At 43.8% G+C, this 24,998-nt stretch overlaps 1 protein-coding gene across 2 annotated transcripts; it reads left to right on the plus strand.

The window, feature by feature from the left end:
* Nucleotides 1–23,571, plus strand: dnajc6 (DnaJ (Hsp40) homolog, subfamily C, member 6). Of its 2 annotated transcripts, none has more exons than XM_062396314.1 (18): nt 1–399; nt 5,414–5,549; nt 11,121–11,170; nt 12,111–12,259; nt 13,918–14,040; nt 14,855–14,988; nt 16,333–16,527; nt 16,708–16,825; nt 16,973–17,052; nt 17,212–17,405; nt 18,340–18,708; nt 19,064–19,207; nt 19,682–19,783; nt 19,921–20,058; nt 20,140–20,475; nt 21,081–21,229; nt 21,604–21,780; nt 23,240–23,571. In XM_062396314.1, the coding sequence occupies exons 1-18, from the start codon at nt 156–158 to the stop codon at nt 23,339–23,341; spliced, it is 2,940 nt and encodes a 979-aa protein (XP_062252298.1). In that variant the 5' UTR covers nt 1–155; the 3' UTR covers nt 23,342–23,571. The 2 variants fall into 2 exon arrangements, with proteins under 2 accessions (XP_062252298.1, XP_062252299.1); XM_062396315.1 differs by having other exon boundaries at nt 19,064–19,132.
* The last annotated feature ends 1,427 nt before the right edge of the window (nt 23,572–24,998 follow it).

Consider the following 24,998-nt stretch of genomic DNA (forward strand, 5'->3'; position numbering starts at 1 on the left):
CCTCCCCGGACATGTGGTGCACTGGGCGGCAGCAGCAGTTGTAGAAGCAGCAGCTCTGTGGTGGAGGAGGTGGTGGTGGTGGTGGTGGTACAGCCTCGGCGCGTCATCCGGGTGCCTCCTTTTGTCTTTTAACTCCTCATCTGTGTCGGTCGGTAATGAGCTTGCTGGGGGCCTACAAGAAAAAGACCAGTTACGATGGCTATGAATCTTTGCAGTTGGTCGATAGCGCCGGGGAGAGCTTCAGTGTCGGCAGCGGCGCAGGAGGAGGAGGAGGAGGAGGAGGAGGAGGAGGAGGAGGAGGAGGCGGCAGCGGCACACTCGGAGGCTCCATAGCGGCCACACTTGGACCGAAGGCGGGCCCGCTGAGAGAGGAGGACTGCAGCACCATGGACAGCTCAGGTAAGAGTCTGTGATTGAGAAGCTGCTGCTGGTCTGTGAGGAGACTCGACACTGGGGTTGTGTTTCTGCAGAGGGCTGACGTTAATGAAAGTGTGCAACCATGCTATCCCCTGTGGAGCTCCCAGCCGTGAACCCACCCAAAATCCAACTACTATTGGCCACTTACATACTAAGATATGTCCCATGTGATTGGCTATGGGCAAAATTGCTGTTTTAATATGAGGGAAACAAAAATGTAGTGCACATGACAGAATTAATCCTGCAAATTGTTAATTAGTTATGTTATAAAGTGTTGGAGATGCAAAGCAAACATTATATAATGTACAATAAAGGCATGATTTTCTATTCACACCATAGATTATACCTAATCTATGTATTTTCAGACTCATTAAGTGCTCAAAGATCTTTGATATTAATTTATTATATTTTGACTGGTCATACATATATGTCAGATTATATTCACACATATAGTAGCGTATGCAGCGATACTCTTTTGTCCATAGTATGGCAATGTTTACACAAATTGTTCCAAATGTTTTACACGTTTTAAAAGCTTTATTAAATCTATAAACCATATGAAAGGCCCTATTAACTTTCTGATATATGTTTTAAATATGAATTAATATCCACAATTATATTAGCGCAAGTTTTAGTCTAACCAGCCGTGAATGATGGATTAATAGTCTAATAAAAAACACAATCTTTAGCCATATATCATTGCATATTTGTATCATGAATCTAGTGACAAATCCTTGACATGCTCTGTTGTCTCCAGTCATAACAACTGCAGGTGAGGCTTGTGCCCTGTGTTCACCTCGCTGCCGTGCTCTTTGGAGTCAGCCGGCCTCCAGGGGACCGACGTTTGTGTGAGACAAAAGGAGGAGGAGGAGGAGGAGGAGGGTGGGAGGGTCAGCTGAAGGGAAGGAGGGTTGGGGTTTGGGGATGGCGGTGGAGAAGGGGGCGGGGTCCAGTGTCAGATGTCTCTGTGTGGCTGGTTAGGATGCTGCCTTGTGTGCCTGTTTCTCCCCGTCCGTATGGGACATCCATCTGTCCCATTCACAAAAACCCCGGTTTGAGAGGGTGAAGGTTGGCACTCTAGAAGGAGGGAGACGCATTCAAAGAAACTATTGATCGATTGAAGCCGAGTGCCAGTGCTGTGCCGAGTGCTGCTAATGTACCGCTCTCAGTTTCTGTGAGAGGCCGGCCTCTCTGCAGCTTCATTACCTGACAGAGCTCTGTGTCACAGCCTGTACCAGAGCCTCCCCTCCCTGGGTTCTGTATATTTGCAGGGTTGTTTTGTCACCGTAGCCGACTCACCAGGCTGCACACTCCCACATCCATCTGGTTACTGACACAGAGGCCCATCGACCAGGGGAGCAAGCAGGAAGATTCACACAGAGATAAAAACATGGAGATGAACAAAGGATGTTAAAGAGGGGTAGAATTATATTTAGGAAGGAACATATAGAATTGGAAACATTACAGGAAAGATAAAATCAGATGGACACAGTAGACACAGTTGATCTTTGGACAATAACAATGAAATAAACTTTTGTTCGAGAAGTTTAAGGACATAATTATGTTGAATACAGGACCTGTAGTTTGCTTATGTTAGTTCAGTAGAAGTCAGATATTTAAAATTATTACTGTTATATCTGACCAAACAGGGATTAGGTCGAACAATAGAAAGACCAGTGGACACTAACATAAGTGTTTTAACTCCTCCGAGTGTAGGCGAGATGACTCTGAGAGGTTAAAAGTTTTAGATGCAACATTTCTCAAACCTCATCTGATTTATTCTGAGTTATTTCTCCATCTTGAATTGTCTGCTGTAAAACAAACATTGATGAGGGCTTGCATTTGATATACAAGCCCTGACCTTACCTGACTCCAGTGCTACATGTTTTAAATATTTTATTCCATGCCAAAGTTCAACAACAACACAAATTTATGACCTGAATAACAGAGCTGTCATGAGATATTCATGAGCTTGTTCAGGACGGCACTTATCTCAAGGAGAGCTGATATGTTGATGCATGGGATTTAAATATTAGACTTGTAAGTTTCCATATTTTAGACCCAGCATCATTCACATTGATGAATGGATATTTAGGAAGAATTATTTGGGGCTGTAGGAAGAAACCAACATCTCGGGACATAACTAGAACTGTCTTTCTCTTTCCTAAGCCTCCCTCTGTCTCTCCCTCGGTTTCCACCGGGTGACTCCAGAAACTGCATATAAAGATGGACGACGCCTCTTAACTTTGTACAAAAATTAGGCTAAACATCCCAGATACTGGCGCCATTTCATCAACATTTTTATGGCATAGAATTAAATTAAACTAATTCCAAAATATTCATCTGTATGATAAAAACTACCTAAAAGGCTAGAACCCGTCTTAGACTTGTTAATTTGGACATGTCCCATTGACTAACAAGGAGGAGATCATGTTTACAACCAATACTGCAACCAGCCACCAGGAGGCGATCAAGATGATATTGCTTCTCTTTTCGGGAGCTGTCAAATCATCCATCTACACTCACAGTCTGTGATGTGGTTATAGAGTCTTTGGTCGACTCTGTTTAAGTGGAGGCGTCGGTCCTGGTCCTGTTCTAGGGGAACAGCTCTCTCTCTTTCTCTCTCTCTCCTTCTCTCGCTCTTTTCTGATAACTTTGAATTACTTATTTTCTGTCATCATCCCCGCTGCCGCTCTGCCTGTGCAGGTATCGAACATGATTGGCGGATCCAGGCCGAGCTCAAATAAGCTCTTGATTTCAAGGCAGAGCGGGATGTAGGCTTTTTGTTAAAACATCCTGTCATGCTCCCTGACAGAGAAATCTGCATAGTAATGAAGTTAAAAATAGACGGAACCTTACTGGTGAAATTGCAACGTTAGGCAAGAGGATCATGCTCACTGTGTTGAAGGGACAGTTTGATGTTTGGGGAATATGCTCACTGGATTTCTTGCAAACACTTTCCTATCTGCATCTTGTGAAACTACAACCAAATATTTCCCGCACTGTTCCTTTAAACAAAGTATGACTAATACTTATATGTCAGCGGCCCTGTGTGTCAGCTATGTTGAGAGCCAGAGAGAGAGAGACTGGTCAGCTCAGAAGAGTGTGGATATCCAACTGAGCCCAGAGGGACATGTCCTTCCTTGAAACTATGGTTGGGTTCAGGTCTTGCTTGTAATCAGTGGAAAACATCAGACTTTGTTCAGGCTCAGTCACAAAGTACAGAACACCTGTTGGGTTTGGGTCAATCTCGGTTAGTTCACTTCCTGGAATAGGACGGATTCTAATTGAGGTCTGTGCCACACTCACAGAAAGTTCACTTCAGAAAACTGAGGATCGTTTATTTGCAGTGCAGTTTCTCAGGATTGAAAAAATAGTCCTATACTCTTCAGGTCAGATGTCAGTGATGCAGGATGCTTTAAATATTTTATTGGTCCCTTAATGCCGTTAGTGTTAAAATTGTATGTCAAGAATGACCTTAGGCTAGTGAAGCCCTTTCAGATCTGAATAGATAAACCAAAAGTGAACAATATCCATTAATGAATAAGGACTCTAACTTCTACCTTAAACTACCATGATGGGACTTTCACGTTTCACTTTGACTAAGCTCGAAGACTCACAAGAGACAAATTTAAAGGTTCAGTGTGTAGAATTTAGTGACATCTAGTGGTGAAGTTGCATGTTGCAGCTATACTTCCCTTACCTCTGTGGATATGTGCAGCATGAGTTCAACGAGCAGGGACTTTATCCCTCAAGTAGAAAAAATAAATCCCTGTCACGAATGTCAAGCTTCTGCAGTCAGAGATGAAAAGTCTAAATTTGGAAATTAGCGAGTCTCTCAAATAACACATGGCAGAGGAGGATTGGAGGAGAAAAGGGATCAAGAATAGGAAAGTTAAGCTTTTGATGATGGGGAGGAAAACACAGAAAACTTGATCTCAACAGAGTTTCAGTCTAGACAGACTTCCTCTGAGACACTGTGTGTAATGGCTTTGTAAATACTTGTTTAATCACGAAAGTCTTCTGCTCTAAATTCAATTCTTAACGTGTCCCTCCACTGAACCACGCATGTTTATCTAGAGAGATTAAAAACTGACACATCTCTGAGATGTTTCTTAGGTTGGAAAACGAGGAATATGAGTGAACTCGTAAGAGAATAGTAAGGAGAATAATCACTGTTTAACAATATGATGCAGATTCTGCTAGATTTTTTATGGAAATAATCCTTGTCCAGTCGTGATCCTTCCAGCCCCCACAGTCTCTGAGAACCTTATATTTCTTTTCATTATTTCATTGTTGTCAAACTGTCCATTGCCGCACCTCCTCTTTTCAGCCTCTGTCTGAAACACTTGGATTTTAGGTTGTGTTTCTTTAAGACCCCCCCAGTAAAACCCAGTCTGCTCTGATTGGTGAACTGGAAGAGGAACTGGAAGAGAAACTGGAAGAGGAAAGAGAAAAGCTAATTTAAAAATAACAACGAATCTAAGATGAAGAAGAAGCTCAGTGATCTTCCTCTAGCTGGACCTTATCACCTTCACCTGTCTCTCAGCTATAAATCAAGTTTTATATAAAATCATTTATCCAGCTTTGGCTTTAATGCAATCATCTCTCCTTATTTCTTTACTGTTTCCCATTTTGCACCAAATCTTCGACTACTTGTTATCCATATGCACATAGACACAGACCCTGGACGTCAGAATGACTCAATTTGAAACAAATTAAAACTCTGCCTGAGTCAGAGGCTGTTCCCAAGGAAGGATGAAACCTTTTGGGACTTTACCCTCTAGGTCCCCTCTATTACAACAATCGATTCAGAGAGTTGACTCATAATGTTATTGATTGTCGGTGTGTCGGTGGCTGGTCTCCTGTGACCAGGAGTCAGACGCTATGGTATGTGTTTTATTTTGTGTCTTATCTCTTGTGAGCTCGTGCAATTATTGTCTAACACAGTGGAAATGTGTCATCTGATTTCTGATTGGCTGATGTCGTTCCCCAGATATGGACGCCAATTCTGGCGGCGGACTGCTGGACATGGTGAAGGGAGGAGCGGGGAAGTTCTTCAGCAACTTCAAGGACAACCTGAAGGACACGCTGAAGGACACCTCCACCAAGGTCATGCATCAGGTTGCCACGTAAGTGAATCTTATATTCCCACCTGCACTGTGGCAAGGTGTTCTTGCTGTTTTACTCAAAGTTGACCATGTTCATCAAATGCCATGACATCATTGGTTTGAATGGTATTTGTCTTCAAACAACAGAAGCAGAGGTTCAATATTTCCACTACTTGTTTCGGATGTTTCAGGGGTGTCAACACAAACTCTAGACAAACTCTGGTCCCCTTTTCTTTTGCTGTACAAGCTGTGGCCCATGTGTACTTCCCCTAGGCCGGGGCAGTGCATGTACACTCTCACATAGATTGTAGCCTGGGGCAGGAATCATACAGCTTGTGGCCCGGGGCTTCTGTGTAATTTGAAACATTTCACTGTTAATGTGCTTGCACAAGTTGGAAAATATGTAAAGGTCCAAAAGATCTACAAATGTCCAGTTGCCACAGCTCTGGGACAGGTTGAGCATGGCGGGGGTGAAGAAGAAATGATGACGTTCCCAGAAGCTGAAGACCAGACTCCCACAATGAGACTGTAGTTCTGAGCCACATCTACAAATCAAACACACTGACAGCCAGCATAATATAACTACTACTGAAAAATACATTTATCTTCTTGCAAAATCAAGCACATTTAAAAACCTGGATGATATAATAGTTTAAATGAGTTGAAGACATGCACGAAGCCTCCTACTTATAATTATGTTGTATTTTCAACCTGAATTATTTGCATCTGAAATGCTTTGATTGTTGTAATTGCAAACACCAGATTCCTGTAGTAAGAATAACAGTGATATATATTATAATAAAAAAACATTATAATAATATTTAATTATCGTCGCTTTGATGTCAACTAATTGCATGAATGTATATTTATTATACATTTGCCTGATAAATGGTGAAGTGATGGTTGCACTGTTGTTTCTGTTGTTGAATCTAAAGTCTAAATCAGTGACAGATTTAGAAGGAGGCAGCAGAGTCTTGCACAGCTCGGTCGGCCCAGTGTGTTTGTGCACAGGCATCTGCACAGGGCAGCACAAAGGGGCCTCTGTGCTGTCAGGAACACACACACACACACACACACACACACACACAAGACAGCTCCTCTCACTATTGACTAAGCAAATTTGATGGCGATTATTCCTCTCTCGTGTCTCCTCTCATCTGCTGCTAGACCAACTCCCTCTCTTCTGTTGTTCCCTCGTTCTTTCTGCCACCTCTCCCCTCTCCTCTCCTCTCCTCTCCTCTCCTCCTTGTCTCCTCTCCTCTCCTCCTCGTCTCCTCTTGTCTCCTCTCCTCTCCGTCCATCGCCCCTCTCCTTGCTGAATTATTCATGGCGGTTCAGTGTGCCAAATGGCCAGTGCACTGCTGATACAGAGGGATTCATTTCATCCGGGCCTCGTGTGTGTTTGTGTTGATGTAGTATGTATGTGTTGGAGTGGGTGGTTGGGATAATGGGGTGGTGGGAGGCAGGCTACTGTACCGACTGGCAGGAAACCTCAGAAAAGGAAGGTAGTAAGGTGTAGCTATAGTAGTGTACCACGTGTTAGTGCACTTCAGGTGTCATCAGTAACTCTCCTCCTGTGTGTTGTTGTACAAACAACATTTCCTCACTTTATTCAGAGACGACAGGCGGAACAGTTTCCAGAACACGAGGTTGTACGTTCTGGTTTATATTCCTTATAAATAAATCAGCTTCTTGTGAATGGAGCTCTACGACTCACTATCTAGTACGTGTGATCTACAGATCAGTTCCCGAGCACGACGGTTGGATTATATAGATGTAGAATTATAATCCTGTGTCATGAGAGTCAGTGGCTTGTCCGTGTCGAGTCTGGTCATGAAACTTAATTTGAGAAACCTAATAAAAGGGGTGGAAGGCGTCTGGCGTTCATAGGACTTAATTATGACGTCCCTGCTCTTAGTTTACACCTCAGCAGTTTGTCATATTTATCTTGTGCAACTGAGCAACCAATTGCAAACAAACAACTTGCTTCCTGTTTACACAATGTATGACCAGTGTACGCCAGCGGTCATTAGCCCGAGGAGGAACCTGTTCTCATTTGTTTGTTTGCTTATTTGTTTGCAGAGAATCACATTTAAGATCAGGAATCGTTTAGACTTTCTTTGCGAGACAAGGCGACCTTTCTCTGATGGATCTTGATGAAAATCATCAGGCGCGTTAAGGGGACTGATATTCATGAGTGTGTTCATATTGGTCCTGATGCAAACGTAAAACAGATTTAGTGAATTTAAATGTGGTCTCATGTGGGAGGCCTGATGTATTTATGGTTTGATATTGGTTTTCAGGCGTGTTGCTATGGACAGAGATGACTTCTGATATATAAAAAATGAAAACACTGTTGTTTGTATGCAGCCTTATCAGTTCTGATTCAGTGTCATCAACCTTGAAGCTCGTATTGTTCGCTCTCAGATTTTCTCTAGAGTTGCACGGTTGGCAGTTTGGAGGTTTTTCCAGCAGCTTCAGGTTGTGTTTTGGTCATTTTCTTATTTAAAGAGGCAGTTTCATACCTGTGTATCACACAAAAGTGTTGGATGTCTTCATAAGAAATTCACACGAACGTGCCTGACTTATGGTCAAAGCCCTGTAGGGTGTTAACCAGGCGCAGGTTCCTCTCCGCTTCAGTCTCATCTATATTCGAGGCGAAGGGCCATTGCTGAATTATTGAACGCAGCCTGTTTGTTTATTTGTTTGTTTACCTGACTGAAGAGGGAAACCAATCAGGGAACAGGACTCACCAGTGTGTTCGCCTGTCTATGAGCGGTGGTGTCTGGATGGCTGATGTGGTGAAAGGCATCATTTCCTTGGTCTCTAACCAGACGCCCCCCCCCCCCCCCTATCCCGTCAGACACACATTCATCTCTGTCTGTCTCCGTCCATTTTCCTCTGGAAGTGGATTAATACAATCCAGAATAAACAAGTCACAAATCGACCGTTTTGGCCTAAAGAGAAAAGGTCAATTAAAGGATTGTGGAGAGAAGCATGCAGGGAATGTGAAGAGCCCAAATTTAATATCTATTGGAATCTAACCCACTTAGACTGTGTGAGTGTGTGTGTGTGTGAGTTATTGTGTGTATGTGTGTGTGTGTGTTTGGTGTGTGGAGACTCAGTTAGAGCACCTCTCATCTGATGTAATCTGGCCTAAATTGCCTTTTGTGCCCCTGATGTTTACACTGCAGTATGAAAACATAAACATCAAGCAGAGTGGGGCTGGAGCTTGTGGATGTGTGTGTTTGTGTGTATGTGTGTCTGTGTGTGTGTGTGTGTGTGTGTGTGTGTGTGTGTGTGTGTGTGTGTGTGTGTGTGTGTGTGTGCGTGTGTGTGTGTGTGTGTGTGTGTGTGTGTGTGTGTGCACAGTTATGCAGCAGGAAATAATTGAGGCATATATATGAAAAAAAGATGAGCTCAAGCCCATAGCTTGGTTGACACTCCTGAAGTAATAAGCAAAAAATTACTTAATAAACAGATGTAATACAACAACAACAAAAAACAACAACAGAATGTTTACCTGAAATCAATTGCTGGTGAGAAACGTCTCTACCTTTTGATCTTACATACGAGATAAATCTCATATGTATTAGGAAGGAAAACACAATTGCATTTTGCACATATTTCTGGCTTGATTAAAATGGCTGAAATTATCTTACTCCTGAAATTTCATGGTTTTAAAGGCAGCCTGTTTATTTTATATTTTGACATAAGATTGTAGTTTTTATTAAATTATTTTTGAGTGTAAACAGCATTTGTTGACTGATTTACACAAATATTAATAAGGTGGAAAACTGCCCCAGAGGCAGATCTTCTCTCCTTGTGTCTTTCCCCTTATACCTCGGTACCTTGCAGCTCATTTTAATTGGCTGCAGCTCAATCCTCCAGAGGTCAGGGAGGCTGCTTATACGTATACTGCGAGGCTATTGGCCGTGAACATGTAAACCTGACACCTGACCTGCTTCTCTCCTCTAATAGCTCAGTATCTATTTCAGGAGGCGGCAGGTAATCACTGATTTACACAAAGCATGTCCGATATCTCCAGACATATACTTTCTAATATCTAAAAATGAAATGATCTTGTGAGCCATAAAAATAACATGGTAGGTGTTATATATCAAGGAAGCTTTAGTAAACCACCCAGATTTGAGTATTTCTCTGAAACCTGCCATTCAGTCTGGTCTAAACATTTAGAATTGGATTAGAATGGAAACCTGATCTATGGTCCAACTACTTCATTATGGAGGGAGCAGGAGGGAGGAGTAATGACGGGTGAATGAAGTCACCTCCTTTCACACTGATGGATTTAACTCAGTTTGGCATTTTATGCTTTTTCAAGGCTACGATCTGCGTTATGAAGAAGCAAAACAGCTACAATTACATTTACATTTACATTAACATGAATTCTTGTCTTATTTTAGATGTGAACCCTGAGACGCTCTTAACCTGCTCTCACGCGACAGCAGGCTAATAGTGTAGCTCTGCATTACACAACCAGCTCAGGGATTAGCCTGCAGTGTATCAGGGGCAACGCCAGCGCTCCTTAACCACACAGAGATTACTGGCTGAGATCAGCGCCGCTTGGAGCATTTTCACAGTTGGTAACGAGTCAACTAAATTTGATGCACATTAGCCGACTAATGTAGATTGCATGATAAGCTGCGGCACAGTGGGGAGCTGAGCCATTTGCTGCTTTTGGGTGGAAACACTTTTTAGAGGGAGAGAGAGAGAGCAAACCTTGCAGTCTAGTTGAACCAAATTTCACACAAAAATATATATAGTTCTGTATCTTGAAATGTTGAATAAGGTGAAAAATCATTTCCCGGAGTCTCTGTCCCATCCTCCCTCCAAATTCTGTGGAAATCTGCTCTGTAGTTTTTGTGTAATCTTCCTGAAAATCAAACAATTGCACAAGGGGTTGAAAACAGAACATCCTTAGTGGAGACACCAACTCTTCAAATCAAATGTCTGCTTGTGAATCTGCAGCTCATCAAAATAAATCCCTCTCCTCACTCCCTCTCCAGCCTGCAGCTGCCCTGCAGTGCTTCATAAACACTGTTTTCCATATCCTTCAGTGGGCGACTTGTTAGCACGCGTGCACTGCAGCCGCTCCCACAAAACAGTCCATATGGAGGAGCACGCGTCTGGTAATGAAAGGCGATGCCGCTCAAGCGAAAGATTCGCATATGGTCGCTCTTTTGATCCTGCTGCAGCTCGGCGAGCCTGAAAGAACCTGACATGCCCAAAGACACACATGTGGAGGCTTCTGCTCTGAAGCCTGTTGAGGAAACGCAGATCGTGCATTCCTGATGCACTGAGTTGGAGAGATGGTTCAATTCTCTGGAGTCTGGACGTTCATTTACTAATCTTAATTAAACCGTCTGAAAAATAGAGTAGTGTGAAAATAGAATGCACAAAAATAACTTATAATACAATTGCACTCTTGGGGGAATTTTTTGTTGTTTTTGTTTGTACATGTGATATTAATTATCTGCTAAAGTCTAACTGCATGAAACAAGTTGGTGAAATTCATCTTTAAATGCTTTGTTTCTCTTCCCCCCCCCCCCCCCCCCCCCCCCCCCCCCCCAGGTACACTAAAGGGGAGCTGGACATTGCCTACATCACGTCACGCATCATAGGTAACACATGTGTTTGTTGCTAATGCTGATGTGTGAGATGTGTGTGAATTTTCACTCTAATAAATGTGACAAGAATTAAATAATATTTCACAAGATTATAATGGTTTACAACATCCAAGGACACTGAGACGACTTCTTTTATAGAAACACGTAGATGAGAAATTTAAAAGGTGATTTCTATCTCTTGCTATCTGATAAATCTAGAGCTGCTTCAGACAGGCACTGACGTTCTGGACTTTTTTCCAGAAATCTTCCAGAGTGGCGTTATGTTAGAACGCAAATGTCCGAGTCAGTTACTCCGGACATTTTCTTGAACTTTTCTGTCAGCCCCCAGGTAAAATTTCGGAAAAATATCAGAGTGAGCCCACGTGAGAAAACAGCAGGGAAAGAAGAAGAAGAAGAAACGGATATCAAGAGTTTTTCTTGATATAGGCCAATGCCGGTGTGGATGTGCAAAAACACAAGATTGTCAAAGTAGATATTATACGTCCTTTTTCCTGTGATCCTGCCGTGTTCTTCATATATGAAAGACAAACTCCAGAATAAGTCCGGACCCAGTTCCCCCTGACATTTCCCAGTCATGTCTGAAAATGGCTTCAGGCGGTGCTGACATGTACTCTCACAAACACAAACACAGATGTCTGCTCCTCACTCTTTCCCGCTGTGCTTCTCGCATCATCAAATCACTAACAGCATTGCACAGAGTGAGGAGCAGCAGTTTGTCCTTTAGAGGACGAAGTCAGCTGTACGTTTGTCCCCCGAGGGCGTGTGTCCCATCATGCTTTGTGTGGTGCAGGCACTGATAGTCATGCTTCACTGTGGACCTACACTGTGCGCCACCACATATTTCAGTTTTAAATTCACCTATTGGCTGATCTTTAGTCAGCATTGTTAAAGTACCTCATCCAGCTTCTGAGATATAATGTATTTTTATTTGCAGTAATGACATATCCAGCGGAGTCGGTGCAGATCGGATATCAGAACCACGTGGAGGACATCCGCTCCTTCCTTGACAGCCGCCACGCTGACCACTACACTGTGTTCAACCTATCACAACGCAACTACCGCGGCGCCAAGTTCTCCAACAGGGTGAGTGTGACTCTGGATCAGATTGAGTCGTTACAGCTTTATTAGTAAGTGCTTAGTGGCGAGTGGTTGTTGGATTATTTAAACGCCAGAGTGAGATCTGGAACTCACTGGCTATTTTTGACACATGGGCTCATAAACTGTCAAAGCTTTCAAGGTGCTCCCATTGGAGGAGGTGGTACACAGACATTTGACTAATAGACAAAAATGTAAAATTACAACATTAACTTTTCTACTACTAGTAAAAGTAGTAGTCGAGTTCTTGTCGAGTGTAGCCGATCCCCTAAGGTTTGCTTTATGCTAGATCTGTTTGGTGTGTAGGTATAACACTTAACACTTGGGGCAGTAGCGAGTCCACGGCAGCGTCATGGAGGGCACATCATCAGCGACAGAAATGAGGGAGAGCGATAGAAGTAAAGTCGCTAAACCCTGAAGAATATCTGAAAATTCTATATTTATAGGTCTGTGTCCGAAAGTTCTCGATAGCTTCTCTCTGTCCGTCACCGTAAACAAAATTTATTTGAAGCCTTGAAGCAAAGTCAACCCTCAACAATCTCCTGCCATTGAATATTTTATGTGAGTGAAGTGTGAGCTGGAGGGATGTTTGCGTTTTCTGGTTTTCTGAAGCTCTGAGTGAATATTCACATAAACTCAGTTTTTTTGTTGTTGTTGCTAGATTTATTTTATCGTTAATCTACAAGTGATGGACGACACCAGTTGTTCAGTGTAGTTATCACGTTATTCACAATTAATAAACGCGGAAAGTAAATACCAAAACCAATCAAAAAAGTTCTACCTACTAATTCCAATTATCTAAATCAAGGGGCCAGTTATTCCTCAGAGAATTACAGAGAATTTTATTTTGGAAAGTTGTAAGCTTTGGTCTGAAGACCCTGTCGGTTCTGAAATAGCCGACATGCAAAGAACGAAAAAATAAAAGCAGTTCAATAAATCATTCAACTGTATTTACCAACCAGACACGTGAACAGAACTTAAACACATTCAGTTTTGAAAAGCATTGACTAAGAAATCTTCATTGCAGATAAACCAGGTAGGATGAACGGTTTTACAACATTACTTTGCACCAAAGCCTGTTTTTAAAAAGCTTTACACACAACAACTCACTGATGACAAGGAATAATCCTGAAGTAGTTCCGGAGCACCAACACAGACCCAGAGAAGGCAGGTTAATTGTGATGCTCCATTCACTCTGTTACATTCTGTCTCTATGACTCTGTGACACGTGCATAAGAAACCCATGTGACCCCAGTATCATCTCCTCATGCACTCATGCACAGCCGGATTTAGATCCGTGTGCAGGCGCGTGTGTGTAGATGTGAAGATTGCCACCGTTCAGACACTGAGGAGTCAAGCTGTGGAGTGAACATGGCTGAGTTGGCCCCTGTCTGCCCGTTGGAACTCACTTTATCTCCAGCGGATGACTCATCGTGACAACTTGTGTGTTGTGTTGTTCCGCTGCTGCAGTGCTGTTGCTATAACCTGCACCTCCTCCCTCCTCTCCTCCGAACACTTCTTCTGCTTCCACGTGTTTCTCCTCCCTCCTTCTTCTTTGCTCTATTTTCATTTCCATCTCATTTGCTCTCTGACTTGTCTTTGCCTCCCCCCCCCTCTCTTTCCCCCCCGCACCATCTCCTCTCCAGGTCTCTGAGTGTAATTGGCCGTCCCGCCAGGCTCCCAGCCTCCACAACCTGTTTGCTGTGTGTAAGAACATGCACAACTGGCTCAAGCAGAATCCCAAGAATGTGTGTGTCATCACCTGCTCGGTAAGAAAATGACCCCCCCCCCCACCCCCATATGTTAATTTTATTCAAGGTAACCTTTGACTTTTCTTTCTGGTCGCCGTTAATTGTGTAATTTATTTGCCCGTCTCTGCTATTGGCAATGGTGGTGAGGACCACAACTCCCATGATCCATTGCTGCTTCATTATGCCAAACTAGGTCTTTTGTTATTGTTTTGATTGAAAGACCCCTAGTGGCCAAGGTTATGTATTGTCCATTCCCTGCCCCCAAAATGTTTTGCATGGCAGAGATCGGTTTAGGAAACAAAAACAAAACTTTTCTTTTTATAAAACACTTTTACTCCTTCGTGACCGACACACTACAACATCGACATCGTCAGGAAAACCGAGCCCAGCTAAACTCCCCCCTAAATACTTTGCCCTGAATCCACCAGTGAGACCAGTTTGTTGTAATTCAGCGACAGCTCTGAACGGTGGAGGCTGTGGCCAAACGGCTGTGGTTTCTCTGTTGCTTGGCAAACGCCTCCATCTTGCGTAATCCTCCACAGACAGTTCCTTTCTGAAAAAAAGGAAAAAACGTTCACAAGAATGTTTTTGTCTCCCTGCAACCTGAAATGACCTCGAGTGACTTTAAACAGTGAATGCTTTCAGTAATCAGTATTTTCACAGTTCATCCACAGCATTCACGAAGTGTGAGTCACTGCTCAGAGGCTTCATCCAAAACATGTTCACTCTTGATGCGACACCAGGATGTCAAATTAACAGATTAACATTTAAGCCAGAAGAGACCAGTTTAGTTATATTCATGAGTTTTATCCATTTTGATGTGTTTCTCCAGGACGGTCGTGCTCTGTCGGGCGTTCTGGTCTGTGCCATGTTCTGCTTCTGCCACCTCTTCAACAACCCGGTTCCTGCCATGCAGCTGCTCAGCGCCAAGAGGCCAGGATCGGGCCTCTGGCCTTCACACCGCAGGTTCGAATCACTCGACATGAGCGAGAGAGGGCAAGTGAAAGAAAGAAAGAAAGAAGGAAAGAAAGAAAGAAAGAAAGAAAGAAAGAAAGAAAGAAAGAAAAGAGGCAGAGTTTGTCTTTCACATGAGCGCAGTAATAGATTGTCAGAGTCAGACGTGTTCACAACAACCAGTCCGTACCTGTCCGAATCTCGCAACTTTCCGAGTTGACATCTTATCTACGTCTTCTAGTTTTATGCAACAGATATTTGAAAATTTTTTGGGTTTTGTGCTGCTATTATTACGCTAGTTCATAATTAATCAACTGTGTTTAGTGTATTAGAAATTAGCTGTAATTTTCAGGTATATTGCTCTTAATGGAAATTTGAATACTTTTCAGTGTCCAAGAGAAAAACATTGATTGGATTTGTTTAGAAACGAATTCATGTCCTCAGTATATTCCACCGGTTCACATAATTGTTTTTCTAAGCGTTTTTGTATTTAGGACAAAATGCAGGCACCGAAACAAAGGCTGGTTGAAGGTGAATTAAATAAAACACAAAACAAGCCGAGCAGTCTCTGAAGGCAAAATAACTCAAACTCTAGACACAGAGGACTCCGAGCACGGGGACTGAATACATGAGGAGCAGAAGCAAACGATAGCAGGAGCAAGGAAATCAGACAGGAAATAAAGTGAGAGACTGAAGCAGGAAATGAAGAACTCAAAATGCAAACAAAGAAGAATCCAAATCTACAAAACAAGAGTCCAACCACAAGGACATACAGAGTCCAAGAATCAAAACAAATCCAAAAAGCGTTTCCAAAAGGTCGGAACACAAGACGTTCAACCAGAGAGAATCATGACAACCCATTCAGAGGAGGGTTTACATTTTAGATTATGGCAAAGCAGCAGAATTTGAGACCACGGGCAGCAAATCAAAATACATGTAGTAGTCAAAGAGTGAAGCCGACAGTCATCAGTTTCCTCATTGTGAGCATGAACCTCAGCCCGCGGGGCCGAGACACCCTGGAGGTCGGATGCTTGTTGACACTTCAGCCAGTAGCTGTAGTATTTAAATGCTAATGAAGGAATCTTAGCGTGAGTCAGAGTCTAAGTGGAAGTTCACGGAGAGTTTATTGAATAATTTTATGAATTAATTGGATTCTGGACGGAGCTCAAAGTCCCTTGAATCTGTTTGGCTGCACTCGGGACGTTTCAACTCTTTCAGAGCTGCTCTGTGTTTGTTGTTGAGGGCTTGATACAGCGTCAGGAGCTCCCAGTACGTATATATATATATAACATTGTCCAGCTTGTGAAGGACGATGATGACGAAGCAGATTCTTTTCCTGTCCCTGTCCACATGCAGGTACATAGGTTACGTGTGCAGCATGGTGTCGGAGAAGCCCAGTCTGCCCCACTCCAAGCCACTGGTGATCAAGGGCCTCACCATGAGTCCGGTCCCCGTCTTCAACAAGCAGCGCAGCGGCTGTCGGCCCTTCTGTGACGTCCTCATCGGGGAGACCAAGATCTTCACCACCTCACAGGAGTATGAGAGGATGAGGTAGGGACCCGCTGCTCAGCGTAAAGCACTAGATCGTGTATAATAATCATAATATGATCATCGAGTTTTCTCTCTCACCGTCACTAACTCTTAATAACCACCACGTTTGTTCTCCCCTCGCTTACCCACAATCCTCCATTTCTCTTCCTTCCACTCTCTGCGTGCCGTGCTTCGTCGCAGAGAGCACAGGGTCCAAGAAGGGAAGGTGGTGTTCCCTCTGGGCGTAAGTGTGCAAGGAGACGTCGTGGTTTCCATCTACCACATGAGGTCGACCATTGGAGGACGTCTGCAGGCCAAGGTACGCCTTAAGTCCCGAATCGCAGTTTCCAAAATCATTTTTCTCCACATCTGGTGATCCACATAAATGATCTCCTGAGGCCTGCAGGGCTTGAGACCCCCGGTCTTCCTCACTGAGCTTTAACTAAACTTGTCTTTCTCTTATCAGACGTCCAACACCCAAATCTCGCAGATCCAGTTCCACACTGGCTTCATCGCTCCTGGAACTACCGTGTTACAGTTTAACAAGTAAGGACATTTCTTCTGTTTAATCGCTAGTACTAACACTGCAGAAGAAACAAGCATCTCTTTTTAACTATTCTTTACATGTATTATATATTTTAGAAGAACACTTCCAGTCCCTTTTCATACATTTCCTTTCACGATGCACCTTATCTCTCCTCTCAGGCCCGACCTGGATGCATGTGACTCTCCAGAGAAGTATCCCCAGCTGTTCCATGTGATCCTGGACGTGGAGGTTGAGGGGGTGGACAAGCAAAAAGACCTGACGCCCCCGTGGGAGCAGTTCCCCTGTAAAGACCTGAACCCCAACGTGCTCTTCTCCTGCCACCAGGAACACCAGGACGCGCTGGCTATCGCTGGTACTGTGGCGACGCATGTTTAATACATAGAATAGTCATGGTTGAAGTTGGAAGCTCAATGCGGAAGATTTGTACACGTGTATATATATATTTATATATATAGACATAGACAAACTAATGTGACTCTCATTTTTGTTCCTACAAGATGAGATGGAGGGCTTGGATCTGGAGGGTAAGAAAGTAGAGGAGGCCACAGATCTGTTAGAGAAACATTAGTTAACCAGGGGCTTGGTTTTAATTCTATTGCATTATTTAGGCATTTAATTGAAATATTGATAATTCTTTACTTGGCTGATTCCATTCGTGATCTGCACTGACTGAATTGAAACCAAGCCCACAGTTGTGATGCCTGTGATATGTCATTTTGGTAGAAAGTGTTACGCGTGCCGCTCTGACACGATGACTCCTGGGACCTGAATAAATTAGACTAATTAAATCCCTGAACACGTGTCCTACAACAGCAGACACATGTATTCTTCAACATATCAAATTAAATGTTTTCGATAAATATTTGTGGATGCGGAGAACTGGGAAAAATCGACTCTCAGACATTAAGGAAGACAAAACATCAGCTCTACCAAAGTGAAATATTGCTCTGAAGTAGTTCGTTTTCATCCCTTTTTTTTGCAGATAGCTTTATGTATATTTTATAGTTTCCTGTAAGTGAAGACTATTTGTGTTGTTGTTGACAATTTCTCCTCCAATTAGCTAAAAGCAGCTCCGGCCCCACTGGCAGACAGCAAAGTGTGCAGCTCTCAGTCTGAGGAGAGTAGATGGTGCTCGTAGAAGTGATGACTTTTATATTCTACTTCCTTCTTCCCCCCCCCCCCCCCCCTCCCATTCACTCCCCTGTGGCTGCTCTGACACGTCTTTCATTCTGCATTCTACGCCTCCTCCTCACGTCTCCGTCTCTTTCTGTCTCCTCGTCCTGCAGAGCCGAGCCGGCCCCCCGGGGGTCCAGAGGGTCGGGGCCATGGCGAGGAGAGTGAGCCATCCGACGACGAGATGCTGTCTCTCTCCAGCCAGCGCAGCAACGCCAGCGGGCCCCCCCAGAGACCTGACCCCCCGGCCCACATGTCCGCAGCTCCTGCTATTGAAGAAGTGGATCTCCTCGGCCTGGACGGGGACGAGATGAACCGGTCGGCCTGTCCTTCGTCTGAGCCCCCGTCTGCCGTGGCCACCGACCTCCTAGGGGACTTGTTCGGGGCGCCGCCTCAGCCAAGCAGCGGGGCTTCATCCGCCCAGTCCACTCCTCATAAAGTCCTCCCCAGCACCGCCTCGCCATGTCACTCTCCTGCACCAGGTGACGGGTTACGTTAAAACACACAATGTGAGATTGTAAAGATGAATTTAGTAATTAAGCAATAAAGTTCACTCTTGGAAGTAGTTAGACCAAATAATCTTATTTCTGGTGCTTCCTTCCTCATTTCATGCTTTTCTTCAGATGATAAAATGGATTTTAAGATTATTTGATCGACAAATGTCAAAGAAATATATAATTCCTAGAGTGTGGGAAACAAGGATGGATTATTTAAAGATATATTACAAGATATATTATAAATTCAGAGGTCCATGTGATGCAAAAGAAGATCTTTTAGATAATCTGCCATCATCTTATTTCCACAATGAGAACTTTGGTGATTTTGCTTCCCCCTCAGCGTTCGATCCCTTTGGGGCAGGTCCGATGCCGAAGCCTCAAGACGTGATGGGCTCGTTCCTCGGACCAGGTAACGTGGGGCAGCCGGACCCCTTCCTGCATGCCGCTCGCTCTCCGTCTCCCACCCTGCAGGCCACAGGCCTGGGTAAGGCATGCTTCTGCTGCTCTGTAGTAAAGACATAAAGAGAGTCTGCCTCAAACCTGGGTAAGACATGTTCCTACAGAGTCTGCAACGTGCACTGTGGTTAATGGCATCCAATCCTGGCTGTCTTTGTCCATTTGATTTGGTTATTGATTTTTACTTTTTCAGTTTTTAAGCTTTGCTCTACGTGTTGCTTACTCAACAAGTGATGGCCTCTTTTTAATTTCCGCTGCATGTTTGATTATGAGTTTGCATGATATATAATGTGCATTTGCAGCACCTGTGATTGTTACTGTATAGAAACATCACTGACATGATAACAACTGCAGTCAGTCCCCATCATTTATCTTAGTTTATCAAACTTAAAGCCAATGTTTAATCTTCAAGCAGGACAGGAAAACTGCTTCTATAGATTTAGACTTCTCTTTATATATTCAACCCCCTGTGTATGTGACAAACCTGTGTGTTCTGGATTAGGTCGGAGTTCCCCTGTTCCGCCTGCCAACCCAACCGTCAACATTCAGCAGCAAAACGCCAAGGGAGGATGGGACTGGAACCGACCGGCCACCACAACCACAGGTGCTCCGCCCACACAGACACACAGAGATAGACCAACACATCGGCAGCACTGACTGCTCAATCGTTAAATCCGGAGAACCTGATGGATCGAATTGTGGTTTGTTCCATGCATCATTACCCTCTGTGTGTTCATGCAGGAGGAGGCTTCAGTGTGGGCAACTGCTCAGCTACCACCAGCCCCACAGGCTCCCTGAACAACACCCCCACCCACCAGACAAAGCCAAGCACCCTGGACCCGTTCGCTGACATAGGCAACCTCGGGGGAAGCCTCGGAGGTCAGTGGCTGGAGCGTTTCCCACATCCTGTCTCTTTTCCCACCGTCTCTCTGCTTTAATCTACATGTTCTTTATCATCAGGAGGTTCTGGCTTCTCCAGCAAACCCACCACCCCGACTGGAACGACCCCCTCGTTCCCTCCCATGGGCTCCCCATCACGGCCTCCTCCGTCTCCCCAGCACGCGGGAGGGTGGCAGGCTCAGGCAGGAGCCGGCTTCCCGTCTTGGCAGCCGGGTGCAGCAGGCAGCGGAGGGTGGCCCGCTCAAGGACAGGTGCCCCCCGCGCAGCCAAAGCCCAGCCCCAGCCACACCCCCATGGCTCACACGTCGCCTCAGAACCGACCGAACTACAACGTCAGCTTCTCTCCGATGGGAGGGGGCTCGCCCAGTGCAGCGGTTAAAGCACAGGCGGCCATGGGTGAGGACACGTTTGCCTGCAGTTTGTTAAATCTTTGTAATAGATCAATATTTGACATGAATTGCAGTTATTCTTGAATTGATGGATTTTGTTGTTACTGAGTTTGAGTGTTCATGCAGAACAAATCTATGGTGTTTTGTCTACAGTACGATGAATGAATTCTAATGGACATATTTCAGTGCTAATGCTGGATTCAGTATCAGATTTAAAATGATTTGCAGTTTGTCTTAGAACACAAAAAATGTCTCAAGGTTAAAAAAAAACCTTTCATATGACCCCACTACTGATTTTTCTTATTCAGATAAAAAAAAAAGTTATCCATTATCCAGTTTATTGCCTTAAGAGATTTTAAGAAAATGATTTAAAGAATTTTTTTCTAGTGCAAATATGTATTTAGAGAAAACAGCGAATGGATTGTAATTCTTGTGTAACTGTAATTGTTAAATATATTTTATTCTTGTTGTGTATTTTTATCATAATTACATCTTAAAGCTCTTAAAGCAAATTTGTTAACATTAGATTGTATCTACGAGGGCTGATGAGTGGCTGAGTACCTAAACAATGTTTTCTCTCTTTCTGTTTTATTTCTTTATTTCCTCTTCCAGGCTCCAAGCCCAAGGTCTCAAACGCCAACTTTGACGACCTTCTGTCCGGTCAAGGCTTTGCAGGGGCCAAAGAGAAGAAAGGACCCAGGACCATAGCAGAGATGAGGAAGGAGGAAATGGCCAAAGAGATGGACCCGGAGAAAATAAAGGCAGGGGCCTCAGAGTATCATCTGCAAACAGACTCAATAATGATTAGTTTGTTGTCCTTATTTGGTCACATGACTCTAGCGTCAGTAGATCTGGGTAGAGTTTGAGTTTGTTGTATTTTTATCCAGTGAGTTACAATAGAAACTAATCACAGAAAGTAGGATATTGTTCTCAAAAACATTTTGGTTGTTGAGACCCGTCTGTTTAATCCAGATTTAATTAGGCGGCCGATGTAGGTCTTCCGCTAATTACTCCTCGAAAACCATTTCACCGGAACCCAACTGACATGAAAGCGTTTCTTCTAATAATTGCTCCAATTCCGGTCATCGGCAGCTAATGGCTTCCCCCTTCTCGCCCTCTCCTGTCTGTGACCCAGATTCTGGACTGGATCGAGGGGAAGGAGCGCAACATCCGGGCCCTTCTGTCCACCATGCACACCGTGCTGTGGGAGGGGGAGACGCGCTGGAAGCCCGTGGGCATGGCCGACCTGGTCACCCCGGAGCAGGTGAAGAAGGTCTACCGCAAGGCAGTGCTGGTCGTCCACCCAGACAAGGTGAGAGAGATATGAACACGACACACAATCAAAATATCTCACTGCTGATCGTTTGAATACTTGACTTAAAGCAGTTTGAATCATTATTTGTAGACATGAAGCTCAACAAAGCACACAACACACAACACACAACACACAACACACAACATGGGTCAATGATTTGAAAAGACCGTTTATTGCTCAGCTTGTCTCTGATACATCTTCATCCGAGTCATTCCATCATCCTGAGAAATATATTTATGAATAAAAACAGAACAAAATTATCTCAATACAATAACCTGCCTAAAGGTAGTTCACATTTTGCGAGCCAGCATGTTGTCCATCTATTTATACACACTATGGAATAATAGGGTGAAAATACGTCACATTCACAGGTTGTTTTTGCTGCCTCCAAGTGGCCAAAATCAGCCATCATAAGTAACATCTACACAACTGTCAGCAGATGTTGAATCGGCTCTCGCTGAATCCTGATTGGTGCAATTTTTCCCCAAAACAAACCAATGGCTTGTGAAAGGAGGACAGATTCCACAGAGACCAATGAGAAAAAGCTTCAGCTGAATAATGTGTGTTTGTGAAAGTTCAAGGAATCTTTATTATTCCAGCAGACACAACATCCAGTCAAATCCGTTATAATAATAAACATCGGCCATTTAGAAGGTTGATGGCAGCAGGGATAAATGATGTTTCTTCATCATGGCAAACAGAACCGGACAGAACCAGACAGAACCAGACAGAACCAGACAGAAATAGGTAGCAGAAGGTGACTAGAACCGTCCCAGATTGTTTGAGCCGTCTTTAAAATCTTGACCTTCAGAGAAATTGCCATCACGTTTACAAAACCCTGCAGCCAAATTTAATTATTTTTTAAGGGTAAGTACATAAAAGAGAAAGTATGAACAGATTTCGTAGAACAAGAATAGAAATGAAAAGTTTCTTACAGTCAGAAACAGAAAACAGAACTTTTGTTTTCAGGGCCTTAAACTACTTCTCACTAAAGCTGCTTTCAGACATGCACTGAACTCACCTGACCCTCAGTGGAGAGACTGGATGTGAGGAGAGTTTCTCAAGACTGCCCCCTGGTGACAACCAAAAGAAAGAATACAAATATCTCAAGAGGAAGTAAAAAACACTGATGAAGATCTTTAGAGAGTTGTTCAGGGAGAAGAGCAAATGCTTGTGTTGACATGCTGAAAACAAAAACCTGTGATGCAGAATCTAACCCTTTGTCCTGCTGGTTTTTGTGTTGCTGTGAACTTGTCTGAGCAGAGAATCTCAACAGACCGACACTGAACCGCGTCTTTCAGCTTTCATATTTCTGCACACGATCCAATCTGTTCTCTCAGCGCCTCTGTTGTACATCCAGGTGTTGTGCCTGAAGCCAAACAGATGGTTGGTATCGCTCATTTCAATAAGGGCAACATGTTTGAATCGTGACGTTTCTCCTCTTCTTCCCTCACAGGCAACGGGACAACCGTACGAACAATACGCCAAGATGATTTTCATGGAACTAAATGACGCCTGGTCAGAATTTGACAGCCAAGGACAAAAACCTCTCTACTGAGTGAACAGAGGAGGGAAACGATCGAGAAGGAGGAGGATTCATCTCATCCTTAAAAAAATAAGTCAACATACGACAGCCACACCCTGCAACATCTGCCTTTATACCCGTGCTTTGACCCGTTCTTCTGTTCCTCACAAACCTGCAGAGGACCCAAGTGGATCTGCAGAGTTTAACGAGCCACCAGTGCCCGGACCAGCGGTGCAACTGGACAAATTACCCCCCCCCCCCCCCCCCCCCCCGCCCTCCCTGCACTGTATCTCTTATGTACCTACCTACTGTTTGTATGTGGTGCAACAGTGTCCTTCCTCAGTGTCCTGTGTCCTTAGCCCAGAACCAAACCCCCGATCAGAGCAGAGTCCCCGGGACGGCTTGAACAACACGGCAATGTCCGATTCTGAGGAGACGGAGATGAAAACAAAGATGAAGGACACGCTAGATAAGAGAAAAACTCATCAAGGGACTGAACTGAACATGCATTTCACAGACCAGGGCAACTGCAACCAACAACAGGCATTAACCCCCTTTTTTCCCGTTTGTGTGACAATTGGAACCATTATCAGTTCTGTTGAATCAAATCAAGTCTCTCATGAAACTGAATGATCCCACAAATGAGACAGACGTGAAGCCAAATGTGTTTTCCATCCGAAATAAGGTGTTTGGAGGAAGGAAATAACAAATAATCATTAACATATGAAGCATTACGGGCGTAAGAAGGAATTAAAGCAACATGATCATTTCAAAATTATTGACACTAAATAAAACAAAACTTTTTGTTTTAAAAAAGCTTTTTCTGAACAGTACGACAGAAAGCTGCAGACATCTCAGTTCCCCGGGGGGGCGCTCGTCACAGCGGCGTCTGATGTCATCGAGCCTCGCGTCTTTCTGTATCTGCAGGGAAGTGGGGATTGTATGTTTTAGGACGAGCACATGTACAGTTCCACACGTTAAGCACCTCGAGGCCTCGTGCATAAACTCGCTTGGACGGTAACGCATTTCTGCAGAAGGGAGCTCGGTGAAAGCACAAACTGACAAAGGGGAAGCCAGTGGTATTTATTTATTAACTCATTCTGTTCATGTCACACTGGTAACCAATCGACTTCATAACAGGTTTTGCGTGTATAGTCTTTTAATGTCTGCAATATCTCCCCCCCCCCCACCCCATTTTACAGAGATGACGCTAATGTACGTAAAAACACTACAACACTTTCTGTCGACCCCTCAAACTCAACACAAAATACCTGTTGTTTAACTCTCTCATTGGATCATGTGTAAATTGTGTTGACTGACTTTGAGATATTCTTTTATTTATTTTTGTCTAAATATGAGAGACATATCTGTCGCAGCACTGGAACTTAATAATGCAGATATCATTTCATATCAGCCGTCGGTAAGAGCACAAATTATCAGCGTCTTTCTGTAGAACTTATTTCTCTGTGTGATGGTGTCATCCTGTCTTTTTGTCCAAGTTGTGGGGAAACTTCCCCCTGACTGGATTGGTGCCATTTTACAAACATGTAAAAAACAAAAAGGTGTATTTATTTATTAACAATGGAGCAAATGTAATTTAATTTACAGGAATCTTAACAATCCAGGTTCATCATTGTGTTTCTGATGGAGCTTTACTGTAAAATCCAGCTGTTTGACCCTTTTTATGAAT

The sequence above is a fragment of the Platichthys flesus genome, chromosome 9, assembly GCF_949316205.1.
Source record: "Platichthys flesus chromosome 9, fPlaFle2.1, whole genome shotgun sequence".
Classification (NCBI taxonomy): domain Eukaryota; kingdom Metazoa; phylum Chordata; class Actinopteri; order Pleuronectiformes; family Pleuronectidae; genus Platichthys; species Platichthys flesus.

Excerpts from the sequence above, each read along its gene's own strand:
- dnajc6 (XM_062396314.1), top strand. The coding sequence starts at position 156 with ATGAGCTTGCTGGGGGCCTACAAGAAAAAGACCAGTTACGATGGCTAT. Across the intron at positions 11,171-12,110 it reads CATCACGTCACGCATCATAG|TAATGACATATCCAGCGGAG; the intron begins GTAACACATGTG and ends TTTTATTTGCAG. Across the intron at positions 16,528-16,707 it reads CAGGAGTATGAGAGGATGAG|AGAGCACAGGGTCCAAGAAG; the intron begins GTAGGGACCCGC and ends GCTTCGTCGCAG.